We start from the raw sequence: 14,197 nt of genomic DNA on the forward strand, positions 1-14,197 counted from the left end.
ATATATATATATATATATATATGTACTCATTTTGATTTTTTTATGTATGTTGTACTATGTGGGTTGGGTGCGTATTTTTGGGCCCACTCATACAATCTATCTGTATCTTTTTTCTTCAATATATCAGCCCTTGGGTTTTTTATTTTATATATATATATATATATATGGAACCTATGTCTTTAATCGGAATAAGAAACGAGGTCTTTTCCGTTACAGTTTTAATTTAAACAAATAGGTTTTGACCATGTCTATCAACCTAGTTATGCTATTTAGTAACAGTTAGGCCCCCAGAGCTTGACATGAACGCTTTTGGGCCTTCAGCGATTGGCCCCGAGTACCTTTTGTCCATTGCAGGATAGTCCTAGGACCACAAGGCAATCTAAGTGCATGTAATCTAGAAGTTGGGCCTGATGCCTTTTTGTTGTATAATGAGAATATAGCTCATCTTGAAAACACTTTTTTTTTTACTTGTAATCTTAAAGTGCAAGTTTGCTTAACTTTTATTTATATGTTGTTTATAAAATTTAGCTTATATTCTGTTCGTTATATATATGAACAAAGCTAATGCTTGAACCTTGTGATTATAATTACTGAAACTTCAGATACCCAAACTTACAGGTATGTGAGCATAATCAAATTGAAAATGGAATTTTAAAACCTTTGTACAGACCAGATAAAGTTAGTGAGTCTATGCAAAATATTGACATTTCTTGCAGACTTCCATCATTACATAGGAGTTCCTCAGATACATAGAAATGGTGTGGTTTGTATTTAAATTTCCTTTTACGGGGCATTTACATACTTAGTGCACATTATTATTTATTTACATATTTTACACCTAAACTTTCATAATTAGATGTATAGCACTCAAATCTTTAATATTAGATCAAGAATACCACCAACAATAACTTTTTAAAAGTGAAATATACTTTTTCACGCATAGTTTTATGGCATTAGGACTGTAATTGAGCCGAGTACATCATAATTCGAACTTAGCTTAGTATATTATAAGTCATGTTCGGCTTAAGCTTGTGTCGAGCTTTTATATATTTTTCAAGCTTGACTTGTTTAGAATTTTCAGTGTTTGAACTTGATTTGCTTATGACAAGTAAACGAGTATTTAAAAAAACAAAAAATGCAAACGAGTAGTTAGATTTTCATATAAAATATTCAATAAATAATTATATAAATTTGATCACACTTACTAGTTTTTCATTTATGAACTCTGTAAAAATTAAAGATAATTCATGAACCATGGTCATATAGAATGTAATCTCTCATATTTTAGCATGACCGTACTTTAAGTTTGCTCCTAACTTCTACGTTCAGATGTAGGTGTGTGCTTGTTATTTTTGTAGCTGTTTTGGATAATTTTGTTGATGTTTTTATATTGAGTTGTTGTATCATTCTTATTTTTAATCATATATAACATACAATGATTGCATCACACTTTCTCAACAACACTTTTTAGTCCAGTAGGATTTATGAGCAGAGTGAAAAGGGGATATATACGAGAGAATAGATTTTTGAGATTCTTACACATCGCAATCTTGTCATTGCTTTTGATGTTTGTACGCTCTAGCAGCTCAAGGTTTCATATGCTTTGGGTGAAATCGGGAGACGTTAAATTATGAGTGGCCAGAGGGAAAATGAGATTTGCGGGGGTATAAAGTTAATTTTAAAAGGCATTTCATACATACCACAGAAGTCTTATGTATTTTGATATATAACATCTAAACTTTAATAAAATAAAACTATAATTAGTAATATATATTAATAAATAAAATTATAATTAATAATTAATTAAAAAATATTATTGATATAATAATATAATACTATTAAATCTATAATTAAATAAATTATTGTTAATTAAATTTTATTTAAATAATATATCATATATGATACGAGTTACCATCAAGCTTAATATTGAGTATTTAACGAGCAATGAGTTTGTTCGTAAATATAAATGACCAAGTTTGACTATGTTCATGTTTAGTTCATTTAAGCTCTGAGCTTTTAAAAATTGTTATAAATATTAATTATTAGATATATAAATGTATATGAATTGTGTGGTATTTGTGTAAATTTTCCTTTTGTTTTTATTCTCATAATTCCAAACTGGTAGAAATCCCTTGGACATATGATGAATGATTTATTCATCAAGGATATTACGTATCTTACAATCCGAAATACTGCTTTTTTTCTTTGCGCAAGTTACAAATTGGATTCTATTTATATCTACAACTTATATCTAAATTCAAAAAAGTTACATGCTCCATTTTATTCTTTGATGATTCCCGTCCCTTTTCTGGTCTATGTGTATACTAAGCATGACTGAAAGAAATAAATTTTCGAACTATTTTTTTGCAGAAAACTTATTTAAGATAATTCTTATAGTATTTAACTTCATGTATGACTAGACAAATGCATAGACAAATGCCCATTTAGATATCTGTTCAATGGCATCCTTGTAGCTTTTGAAGATTTGTTTCGTCAGATTACCAATACATGTCCTATAATTTGGCCATGAATTCTGAGTTGTTTCATTTATGGCTTAGTTCTTTAAACACCTTTCTACTGCGCAATAACTACGCCGCTGAAATCCTAGAATGAGTTTTTCTTTGGATGTTCTCTTTTGAGCAGCATAACAACAACTCGCTCTCGAATTGAAACTTCTATTCCAAGGAAGCATGGTCCAGCAATTGCTGGTTATGAATCAGTAAGCTAGAGCATTGCCATTAAATGATTCATGGACATTTGTTGAAGTTTGAGCTAATTGATTAACATTTTTTGTAGGCTCTGAAAAAGTTTTTTGAGAATGTTCTACAGGTACGTTCTCTTTACATCTCTTTCAATTTTAGTTAAAATGAAGGGCTTTTTTGAAGAAGTTCCATGACATCTAACAGAAGTTTAATTGACTCAGTGTGTGTTAAAGCATGTTGATTTTAAAGTTGTTCGATGTTTAGTGATTGCAAGTCCAGGCTTTACAAAGGTATGATCAGTTAGATTTCTTATGTTTATTGTATGTTTTCTATATTTTATTATCATTATTTTTAGCGTCAACAAGTGGACAGCAGCTTTCTTGTGCATTAGCAGTAAGAAGTGTTCTGCTTAAAAATAATGTTTCATTAAGTAAGCTATGGCCTGAATGATTTGTGTGACGGGGAATTCTATTTTAAGAATGTAATAAGTTGCCGCAAGGATTCACTTTTCTATTAGAATTTATTGCATACAAAAATCTTTCTTATCGTTTTGGCAATGGAGAAAAAGGATTCATGTAGCCGACCCCACGTAGTGGGATTAAGGCTTTGTTGTTGTTGTTGTATCGTTTTGGCAGCCAGAAGTGGCTATGACTGTCTTCACCTCATTGAGTCTTTCCTTACTCTTTGGTAGCTTCAACTTAATGTATTACATTAAACAAATTTTATTTAACATTTTCCTTTCCATTTGGTGAAGGATCAATTTCGTGACTATTTACTATTAGAGGCTGAACGACGTTCGCTAAGACCAATAATTGAGAATAAGTCTCGCCTTGTTCTCGCACATTCAACGTCTGGTTACAAGTGAGCTCTTTGACAACATTTCTTAACTGTTTGTTTTTTCTCATTTATTTACTAAAAGTTTTCATTGTCTGATAGATCCAAAAGTTTGATTATGTTTGTTTAGTGGATTATTGTTTCAAAGAGATTAACTTTGCTTCATGTAACAGTTTAAATGAGCTCAATCTTAACTGTTGCCAAGTTAAATATTAGCAACTAAGAAACTTCTTTGTAGGAAGTTGATTAACTTTTGTATACATAAATAAAACCATATGTAAGTATTAGCTTCAATCTTTTGAATCAGGTTGCAAATTATATCACTTTCTTAGGCTTTGCAGTTTCCCAATTTGTTTTCTTCAGCAATTGGCACACTAAGGGCCTTATCTGTTACACCCCAACTAATCATCTTTAATGCCAACCATGGTGTGGCAGAGGTGGACGACTCGGTCAAAATTTTTACTAACACTTGTTCCGACTTGCGCAATCAGAGCCCAGTGGTTAATGAATTAGTTTAACTCAATCATCACAATCATTTATAATTCATTTCACTTCATAATTCATTCACGTTCTCATATACTTGGAAGAGTGCATGATAATATCACCAAATCATATATATATAGCTGCTAAAAATCCAACATAATAAAAATACGTACCTAATATTGTTTAAAACTTCTTAAAACTATGCAATCTAAAAGTTGTACAAAGTCACACATGGCTAATGGTCCCGATGCTCCTTAACCTTTTCTGGAAGTTAAAATATAAGAGTGATTAATCAAGACTAATGTAAGATTTTATAGATCAAAATAAAATCACATGCATGTACAATCGTAGTTCATATGCATGATAACGGTATATTGAATAAACTTGCTTGGTCCAATGGGATGCATTTAAGGTAAAGGGTATTAAATGCAGTAAATAATAACAATTATAACCAGCATATGTTTTATTCATTTATGTGCAATCATATCTTGATAATTTTATAATCAATAACTATAATCTTAGGAATGTCACTTGTAATTGTGTTTTCTTTGACTACATTCATTTTATTTCATGTCATTGGGTCGTCATCCAATCCGTCGTCTAAATTAACTATTATTAAAGGTTGGGTCTCTCCCAACATAACAGTTTTCAATAGCCCTTCTGATATCAATAGTTTCATCCCCGTCTGAATGCCAAAAATTGGGGATCCTATCGTTCCTTCTCATCCGTACCTGCAGACATTCATGTAATAGTCTACCTATCACAAGACTTGCAATATTCCTTTAAACAATAATCTTTTAATAATAATTCATTATAGTCAAATTATATATCATATGCATAAAAAATAGTATACAAATACTTGCAAGCCATGATTTAGGGTCTGTTTGGGGCAGCTGCAGCTTATCGAGCTTCTGCTAATAATACATAGATGGTAGCAAGGTGGTTGTAAATACCAATACATAAAAATAAAGAGTCCATCACATAAATATTATAATGACCGATTCTAAAATAAAACTTAATCTTATAAAAAATCAATCATTCATGAAAGAGCGCAAGTAAGGAGATATTGTGTCTGTTTCAATTTGGACAATGGTTTGCAAATTTCACCTAACAACAAATTTAACTTTAAGGCAGGCAAGCAAACTTCTATCAGATTGTAAAGTCTATGGCGCTTCTGTGATCAAAAACACAAATCAAAGAATCTATAACTTCAATAACCAAGTTTAGGAACATCTAAAGCTATCCACAAAGATATATGAATTTGAACAGAAGTTTTCAAACTTCTATTCAAATATTTCGTCAGCTACTCTCAACTAAACACTCGCAACATAAATCAATTAAAGCCGTTTGGAATAAAACATCCAATATTACAGCTAAATCGACTTATTTTTATTATTCAATTATAATAACTATTATTTAATTTTTTAAAAGTAAGAAGTTATGAAGATTAATTGAGCAAAACATAATTAAAATAATATATATATATTTTGTTTTAGTTTTGACGAGGAATAAAAATTTAGGATTTCTAAATAAAATTTTAGGGGGATTTACATGCATAACACCTATCTTTAATAAACAGCAAAAAAAAAATCTTTATAATCGTAAAATCGGACAGAAGGATCGGACAAATCAGATGAACGGAGAAGGACGAATGTTACCTTCCTCGCTGGTTTTTGGGTAGGATCAGACGAAGGTTACCTTCGTCACTGGACGGCAGAAGGAGAAGGACGAAGGTTACCTTCCTCGCCCGAAGGAGAGCGATGGAGGGCTTTTGGCGACAGAGAGCAACTAACGGCTACGAAGGCTTTGAATGGCTTTCAACGCAGCGAAGGAGAGCAATGGCTTCGAATGGCTTTCAGCGCAGCGAAGGAGGGCGAATGTTCGGGGCAAAGGCTCGGTTTTGTCGTGAGGGAGGGGTAGAGGTGGAAAACGACGAACGAAAAAGCGGATTGCGGGTATAACCTCGCGATCTGCGTGTAATAGAAAAAAAGTAAATGCAGTTTTCAAATAATTTGTCCGGACGTGCGAAACAAACAGATAGGCGGCGTTTTCAAAACACCGCCGACCGTCGCCTTTCACACACCCCCGCCGCACTTATAAGCTGCCCCAAATGGGCCCTTAATAAACACTCCCACTGGACGATAAAAGCGGTAAAATCATAATTATCATCAGAGTTAGTTCAAGCTTGCATTCATATAACCTGTATTGGTATTCGACAATATGCATAAATTTTTAAATACAATTATGTATAAAAATATCACATAGGAATCCTAAAGAAACATATTCTTTTTAGTTTAGCACATGATTATTTCATCTGAATCGACGGAGTAGCCATTAGACAAGTTTTCTCAAGAATGACCTGAGCTCGCGACCTATAATAGACCTATAATAAACCACTTGAATCATAATTCCCTTACGCTTTAGAAAATTCTTAATTTTAACTTAATTTAACGGCTCAACATTCATAATTGATAGTTACTTCGAATATGTTTTTCCTCATTCTACCTTCCTACCACAAAACCATTTAATTTTAATGCCATAACTTTATTCCAACCGATTCGGCTAACAAAAGTCATGACAAATGATTTAGAAATTAATTAATTAATTCAGGTTTAATTTTAATTAGAGATTTATAGAAAATCTTATGTTTTGACAAATAATTGCATTTAAATTTTTTTGTATATTTTTGAATACTTGCACATATTACATAAATGCAAATTTGAACTGACACTAAAAATATTTATGATTTTACTGCTTTTATTAATCCGTTCAGTGTGTTTATTAAACCACGACTTGCAAACGTTCGTATACTGTTGTTTATGCATATGATGCAGATTTAGCTATGATGAATGATTATCATATGAATTATGTGTAAAAGAATGTCGCAAGTGTTGTGTTAGGTAAGCTATTACATGAATGTCTGTAGGTATGAATAATATGAAATGATGAGATTTCCAACTCTTGATATTTAGGCATGGATGAAACTATTGGGATTAGGGGGCTATTGATAACAACTATATTGAGAGAGACCCAACTTTTATCAATAATTAATTTAACAGACGGATTGAGTGACGACCCAATAATATGAAATAAATATATTCAAAGTCTATGGAATTATAAGTGTCATTCATAAGGTGAAAGTTATTGATTATAGAATTATTATGAATATTTTTATGATTGCACATGAATGAATAAAATATATGCTTGTTGCAGTTGTTACTGTTTACAACATTTTATGTCCTTTACCTTAACTATTTCACATTAGATAAAACATATTTATTTCATATACCGTGGTCATGTATATGAACTATGATTGACATGCACTTTGCTTTCTTTCTGTTCATAAAATTCTACTTTAGTCTTGATTATTTTGTTGAGCTTGTAGCTCACTCCTATATGTTGTTGACTTTCAGGATTGAGTATGGAGCACCGGGCAATTAACCATTTGTGACTTTGTAGTTTTGGGAAATTATAAATATTTTTGATATATATTTTTATTATTTTGGAGTTTTAGTGACACTGTATTTGATTTTGGTGATATTATTGTGCATGTTTCCAAGTCTATGGGAATGTGAATAAATTTTGTATTGAAATAGATTATGAATGGTTATGACAATTGAGTTAGACTAATTCATTACACATTGGATCCTGATTGATGAGAATTTTATCTGACTGAGTCGTCCGCCTCTGTCGCATCACGGTTGACCCTAAAGGGGGGTCAGCTGGGGGTGTGACATTATCAAATGCTTAGAATGCATTATTTAAATAATATTGCCTAACTAACATTGAAACTTCTGGAATGGTTTATTTTAGCACTCTATGCCAAATCTACTTACTAAATTAAACTAAATTATACAGAACTTTCCATCCTTCCCCATGATAAAAAATTGCTAGCTAGCTGGCGATCAGATTCAATAATCTCCTTATTTACAGTGACTAATTAGGGTCTTGGTGCATAAAAAAACCTTTCACTTAAGCGAAGTCCAAAAGAATTTGGAAAGGAGTGAGAAGCTGTGGAGGTTGGTTATAAAAAAAAATTATATATGTGATGGGCTGCGGGAGTAAAATGCATTAAGTTTGTAAAAATATTTGTGTAAAATAAATTCAATACTTCAAGTGATACCGACGCTAGTCGGGATTTATCGGTACACAAAAGCAAACTTTTATTAATACAAAAATAGGTTTACAACATAATATAATGAAAAGGGAAAAACAATGACAGACTAATCTTTTGCTAGGGCCCGAAAGATGAGATTCGAGAGCGGGGTGGCGTCGACAACGTAGTGTGGGTATGCAGAAGGGTTGGTGGTGGTGAGATGGGTCAGGAAGGGGATTGGGGGGTCCAGTAGGTGGGCTGGAGTACTGATTGGAGGGTTGAACAACAAAGATAGGCTGCTGAAAAGGGGCGGCAGGATGTAGGGTTCTGGTCGGGCGATTGGACAACGAGGGTAGGCTGCAGGGAAGGGGCGACAAAGTGTTAGGGTACAGTTCAGGTGAATGGACAACAAGGGTAGGCGGTAGGGAAGGGCGGTCGGGTGTTCAGATGAAGTATGGGGAGGTCGGAGGCAGAGGAGAGAGGAGAAGGGTTTGGTAAGGGTAAAAGGAAAGATACACCACCTCAGTGTAGTATACAATTAGAGCACTACCACATCCTTTGATACAACCCTAGAACAGGGAGAACAAACCACAAATGACTCTGAATTCCACAAACAACCACTACCCTAATTCTCTGAAAACAACAATACATAAACTCCTATTGGAGGAGAAAAGGAAAAAAGTAGGAAATGAAACTCCCACAAAAGGAAGGGTGTGAATACACCTAAGAATAGCCATTAAAGGTTTTCCAAACGGGGAGGAACACACAAGGAGGGGTGGTAGTCCCCCTCACCCCCTCTCTATAGGGCTCTCAAAGCTTCGCTCTCCTGATCCCGCGATCTTGCTGCATGTACGACTGATTTGTGCTTTGCGAATAAGGTTGTCAACTGGTTCAGTTGGCTGGCAATTTTTTAAGCAGAGGCGTCTTTTAGTGCCCCGCATCAGTATCTCAGGCTTGGGGAAGCTTCGACCTCGTTTGTCGAAGCTCCCAACCCTTCAAAATACAGTGTCAGGTTGGCGACGTTGAATGTGGCTGAAACGTTGTAGTTTCTGGGCAGACCGATCTTATAAGCATTGCCATTTATCTTTTGAAGTAGTTTGAAAGGTTCATCTGGTCGCGACTTAAGCTTCTCGAATGATCCTACATGGAATCTTTTTTTTTAACTGAATCTATACGAGGTCGTATTCCTGGAATGTTACTTTTTTCCTGAATTTATTTGTCTGTGCTTGATATTTGCGGTTCAACTTAGTAATCTCCCTGCCACTCTTCATTGAGCTTCTGAATCTCGTGAACTCGTTTTGTGACATCCTCGCTGATTTCTGAGGATGGCATGAGCGGTATCAACTCAAGTGGTGTGAGCGGATTGCGTCCGAACACAATTTCGAAGGGAGTGCGTCTAGTAGTCTAACTGATGGATCAATTGTAGGCGAATTCAACTTGGGCTGGAATAAGATCCCATTGCTTTATATTTTGCCCAATGAAGCACCTCAGGAGATTTCCAAAGATCCTGTTTTTTACCTCTGTCTATTCATCTATCTTTGTATGAGCTGCTGATCTGAATTGGAGCTTGGTGCCAAGCTTTCCCCGCAGTGTTCTCTAGAAGTGGCTCAGGAATTTGATGTCTCTTTCAGAGATGATGGACCTGGGAATTCCATGCAACATTACAATCTCATTGAAGTAGGTCGGCGATGTGGAGGCGTCTGGTGTCCGGTGATAAGGTATAAAGTGGGTCACCTTGGAGAATTTGTTTACCACAACCGTTACAGAGTCCTTGTTTCTCCGGTTCCTCTAGAGTCCCGCCATGAAATCTATGTTTGCGTCCACCCATCGTGCCTCTGGTATTGGAAGTGGCGTGTACAATTCTGTGTTGGCGTGTAAAATTCTATGTTTTGAGCCAGTCTTCGCCAGGTGACAACTCCTGCATTGTCTGACATGTCGCTCCACAACTCTCCTTAGCTTAGGCAAAAAAATGCTCTCTTACAAGGGCAAAAGCCTTGTCCTTGCCGAAGTGACCTGCTAATCCTCCACCATGACCCTCCTGGACAATGGCCTCTCTTAATGAACACCAGTGAATGCAAAATTGACTTTGTTGGAACAAGTATCCATTTTTTCGGTGATATTGCCCTTCTGGTTTCTCTTGACATTGCTCCCAGATGACTTTGAAATTCTCATCTGCTTCATATAGATCCCTTATGACCTCAAAGCCCACAACTAAAGTTTGCATGGATGTGATCAATAGATGTCGACGATTCAGTGCATCTGCTATGAGGTTCTGGATTCTCGCATTATTTTTAAGTACAAACTGAAATGTGGCTAGAAATTTCTCCCAGGTGGTGTGTCAGCTCTTTAGTTTGCTCTGTATGTTGAGGAATTTTAGGGTCTCGTGATCTGTAAAAAGTGTGACTCTAGTGCTCTAGAGCTCTTATGATGGTGTAGAATTCTTTGCTGTAAGTTGAGTATTTCCTCCTAGACTCATTCAACTTCTCACTAAAAAAGGTGATGGGATGTCCTCCCTGGCTCAATACTACTCCTATTCCCACGTTGGAGGCATCACATTCTACCTCTAAAAGTTGGTTAAGTTTGGTAAAGCTAGCACGGACACCCGAATCACCTTTTCGTTCAGTCTGTCAAAGTTGTCCTATGCTGCTGCTGTCCAAGCAAACTCCTTCCTCTTTAAAAGTTTTGCTAGAGGGGAGGTGATGGTGTTGAAGTCCCTAATGAATCTCTAATTGAATTATGCTAGCCCCAAAAATTATCTTAGCTCAGTGAATGACTGTGGTTCAGTCCAACTGATAATAACCTTTATCTTTGTGGGACCCATCTAAATTATGCACTACATACAATGTAACCTAGAAAACATATCTGACTTGTCATGAAGTGACTTTTTTTTGTATGTGGAATACTGCTTCAGGCGATGAAAGTGATCCTCCTCTGATCGGCGGTATACTAGAATGCCGTCAAAGTAGACCACGACAAACTTTTCAATGCGAAATAATCGGTTCGTCAATCTCATAAAAGTGTTTGGTGCGTTTGACAGACCAAAAGACACAACGGTACACTCATAAAGTCCATCATGTGTCTTGAAGGCATTCTTACACTCGTCTCTTGGCCTCATCTGTATATGGTGATACCCACTGTGTAAGTTAATCTTGGATAATATAGCGCTCTGTGTGGCTGCTTTAAGAGATCATTCAAGCGGTGTAAGGGAAATTGGTACTTGATGGTATTCTTGTTGACAACTCGGCCGTCGATGCACATCCGTCACGATCCATCATTTTTTGGCACCATCAGGCCGGGAGCATCACATGTGCTGGTGCTTTCTCTGACTAGCTCCTCTCTCGATGAAACCCTGCACCTGTCGCTGTAACTCTTCATACTCCACAGGTCTCAATCTGTAGGCTGGTTGTTTTGACAATACCAATTCTGATATAAGGTCTATGGCGTGTTGGATATCCCTTAATGGTGGTAACCTCTCCGGTATATTGTCAGTCATAATATCCCGAAAATCCTATAGCAATGGTTGCAGTAGTGCCGGTACCTTCCTTTCCTCACTTTCTTCTAGGAGAACTAATGCTAGTCTTACGAGTGCTTCTCTAACTGACTGCAGGGAAGTGTTCTGGGGAACTAATGCTGCCTCTGTATAGCTCCAGCCTTTCATATCCTTAATTGGTAGCAAATCGATACATTTCTCATCCTTCCAGAAATAATAAGTGTTCTCGAGACCGTCGTGTTACTGCCAAGGCCCACCCAACAAAATGTGACAGGTGTCCATATGAACCACGTCGCACCATACTTATTTCTATAGCCGGTCTCCGATGTAGAATTTAACTAGGAACTGTTGATCTACACGTATCTCATTTCTCTTTTTCAACCAGGCAATGGAATATGACGGGGGTGCTTCTACTCCAACTTTTTCATTATGAGCGGGATACCACGTTCTCGCAGCTCTCGTTGTCGATGATTAGGCTGCAGACCTTTCCCTTGACGGTGCACATGGTGTGAAAAATACCATGCCTTGACCAGGATGGGTCTCGTTTTGCCTCAAACTACAACACTCACGAAACGACTAATCCTTCTCCCTCATCTCCGTAGAGTTAAAGGTCTTCTTCTGGACTATTCTCTGAGTCCTCATCGACCTCCTCTATAGCACCTGATTTGTGAGTGTGACGACTCGACTCGTTGAGTAGCTATAGGCTATGTGATCGTAGCCATGACACTTGAAACAATTCTTGGCCAACACTATATTGGAGGAGCTACATTTCTCTAGCTTTTTCACACTCTGATCTTCCTTATCAATTCCCTGTTTAATTTTGTTATTTCCTCCCAAGGTACCCTTCTCGATTTTAGAATTCGCAGGTGGCTGCTTAGCTGAAGATGGTGGTCGGAAGAACGGTTGTTGCCTGCTTTGCTTCTGCCGCCTCTCCACCTTCAAGGCTTGTGTTTTAATATCCCCCAATGTTTCTTATGATTGTAGTTGTATCACATTGCTGATGACGGGCTTTAGCCCTTATCTAACTCTTGTATGCTATTCTGGATCTATCAGCTCACACTTCAGTTGTAAGTGGTCGAACTGGGTTGTGAACTCCTCAATTGAAAGATCCTGTTTCTGTAAGTTGAGAAGGTTTAGGAATATGTCCTGGCGATATTGCTGCGGAAGGTATTTTTTTTGCATTGCCTTAATTTTCTCCCGCTTAGTTATATTCTCACTCATTTCTTTTTTCATCTTCCTCTGTAGATCTTCCCACCATATCCGTTCAACTGATTGCAGCTAGTCAATAAACTCATTGGGATCCATGCCTCAAATTCTGGGAGGTCCATCTCGACGCCAAAGTCCTGTTGACCCATAAATGACCTCTTCTCTCGGTTTCCTCTGGTATTGACTACCAAAAAGACATGGTTGATATTCTTCTTCACTGGGTTCTTTCTTATGGAACGGACTCAGATCCTCGTCCCTGTCTTCCCCTCGACTCTCCCGATCATGTTCAAAGGCAATCTCTTCCCGCTTCCCGTCATCTAGCTTGGCTAGTCTCTGTTGCAGATGACAGATTTCTCGTTGAATGTTTTCTCGAGTAGATTCTAATGTACCTTTCCGCGGTGGTATAGTTAAAGTTTGGAATTGGAAGGAAAAAAAACTTTGGTGGAGTGGCTTGGGTAGGGTGGATGCTAGGAACCTTAGGATATGACTAGGGTTGGTCTAGCTCTTGTACCAAATGATATCAACACTAATCGGGATTTATTGGAACACAAAAGCAAATTTTTATTAATATAAAAATAGGGTTTTAACACGACACAATGAAAAAGGGAAAAACAACGACTAACCAACTTCTGCTAGGGCCCAAAAGAGGAGATTGGAATGCGGGGTGGTGTCAGCAACGTAGTGTGAGTATGGGGAAGGGTTGTTGGCGGTGAGACGGGTCAGGAAGGGGATTTAGGGGTTGGGTAGGTGGGCTAGAGTACTGATTGGAGGGTTGGACAACAAGGATAGGCTGTCGAAAGGGGCGATAGGGTTTTAGGGTGCAGGTCGGGCAACTTGACAACGAGGGTAGGCTATAGGGAGGGCAGTGTGTTATGGTGCAGTTTTGTTGAATGAACAACAAGAGTAGGCGGTAGGGAAGGACGACTGTGTGTTAGGATGAAGTATAGGGAGGTCAGAGGCAAAAGAGATGGGAGAAGGTTAGGTAAGAGCAAAAGGAAAGATACAACACCACTCTAGAGTGGGATATGACCGATTTTTTGTAAATCGAGAAATACAATAATTTGATGACGCTACTAGAAGATTTAATTTCCAGCAACGGCGTCCAAAGACTTGATTGCGACTTTATAGATGTGTCTAATTTGATTAGGATATATAAATATAATATTCAATAATGTTAAAGTTAAATTTGTCAACGCAAGTATACGTATCGCTCAAGTAATATAGGGCTTTAATGGAGTCCTAGATATCGATCCCACAGGGAGTAGTTTAGAATTACGGACTAAGACTTTAGAAAAGCAATACTTTAATCACAACAACGACGTTCAATTTGCTTATCTGTCACTAATAGGCAATTGAAATAAATAGATAATTTTAATAACTAATAAA

General features: G+C 36.8%; 1 protein-coding gene across 3 annotated transcripts in view; it reads left to right on the top strand.

Moving 5' to 3' along the window:
- LOC110018703 (protein PELOTA 1) overlaps positions 1-14,197 on the top strand; it is a 94,682-nt gene that overhangs the window by 40,490 nt on the left and 39,995 nt on the right. For all 3 annotated transcript variants that reach the window (XR_002293376.1, XM_020716109.1, XM_020716111.1), the window contains exons 8-11: positions 2,644-2,719; positions 2,797-2,829; positions 2,924-2,992; positions 3,457-3,563. Coding sequence is in view for 2 of the 3 variants with exons in the window: in XM_020716109.1 (XP_020571768.1) it covers positions 2,644-2,719; positions 2,797-2,829; positions 2,924-2,992; positions 3,457-3,563 (285 nt within the window). In the remaining variant the exon portion in view is untranslated. The remainder of the gene's footprint in view (positions 1-2,643; positions 2,720-2,796; positions 2,830-2,923; positions 2,993-3,456; positions 3,564-14,197) is intronic.

This window comes from Phalaenopsis equestris, unplaced genomic scaffold, assembly GCF_001263595.1.
Source record: "Phalaenopsis equestris unplaced genomic scaffold, ASM126359v1 Scaffold000032, whole genome shotgun sequence".
Taxonomy (NCBI): domain Eukaryota; kingdom Viridiplantae; phylum Streptophyta; class Magnoliopsida; order Asparagales; family Orchidaceae; genus Phalaenopsis; species Phalaenopsis equestris.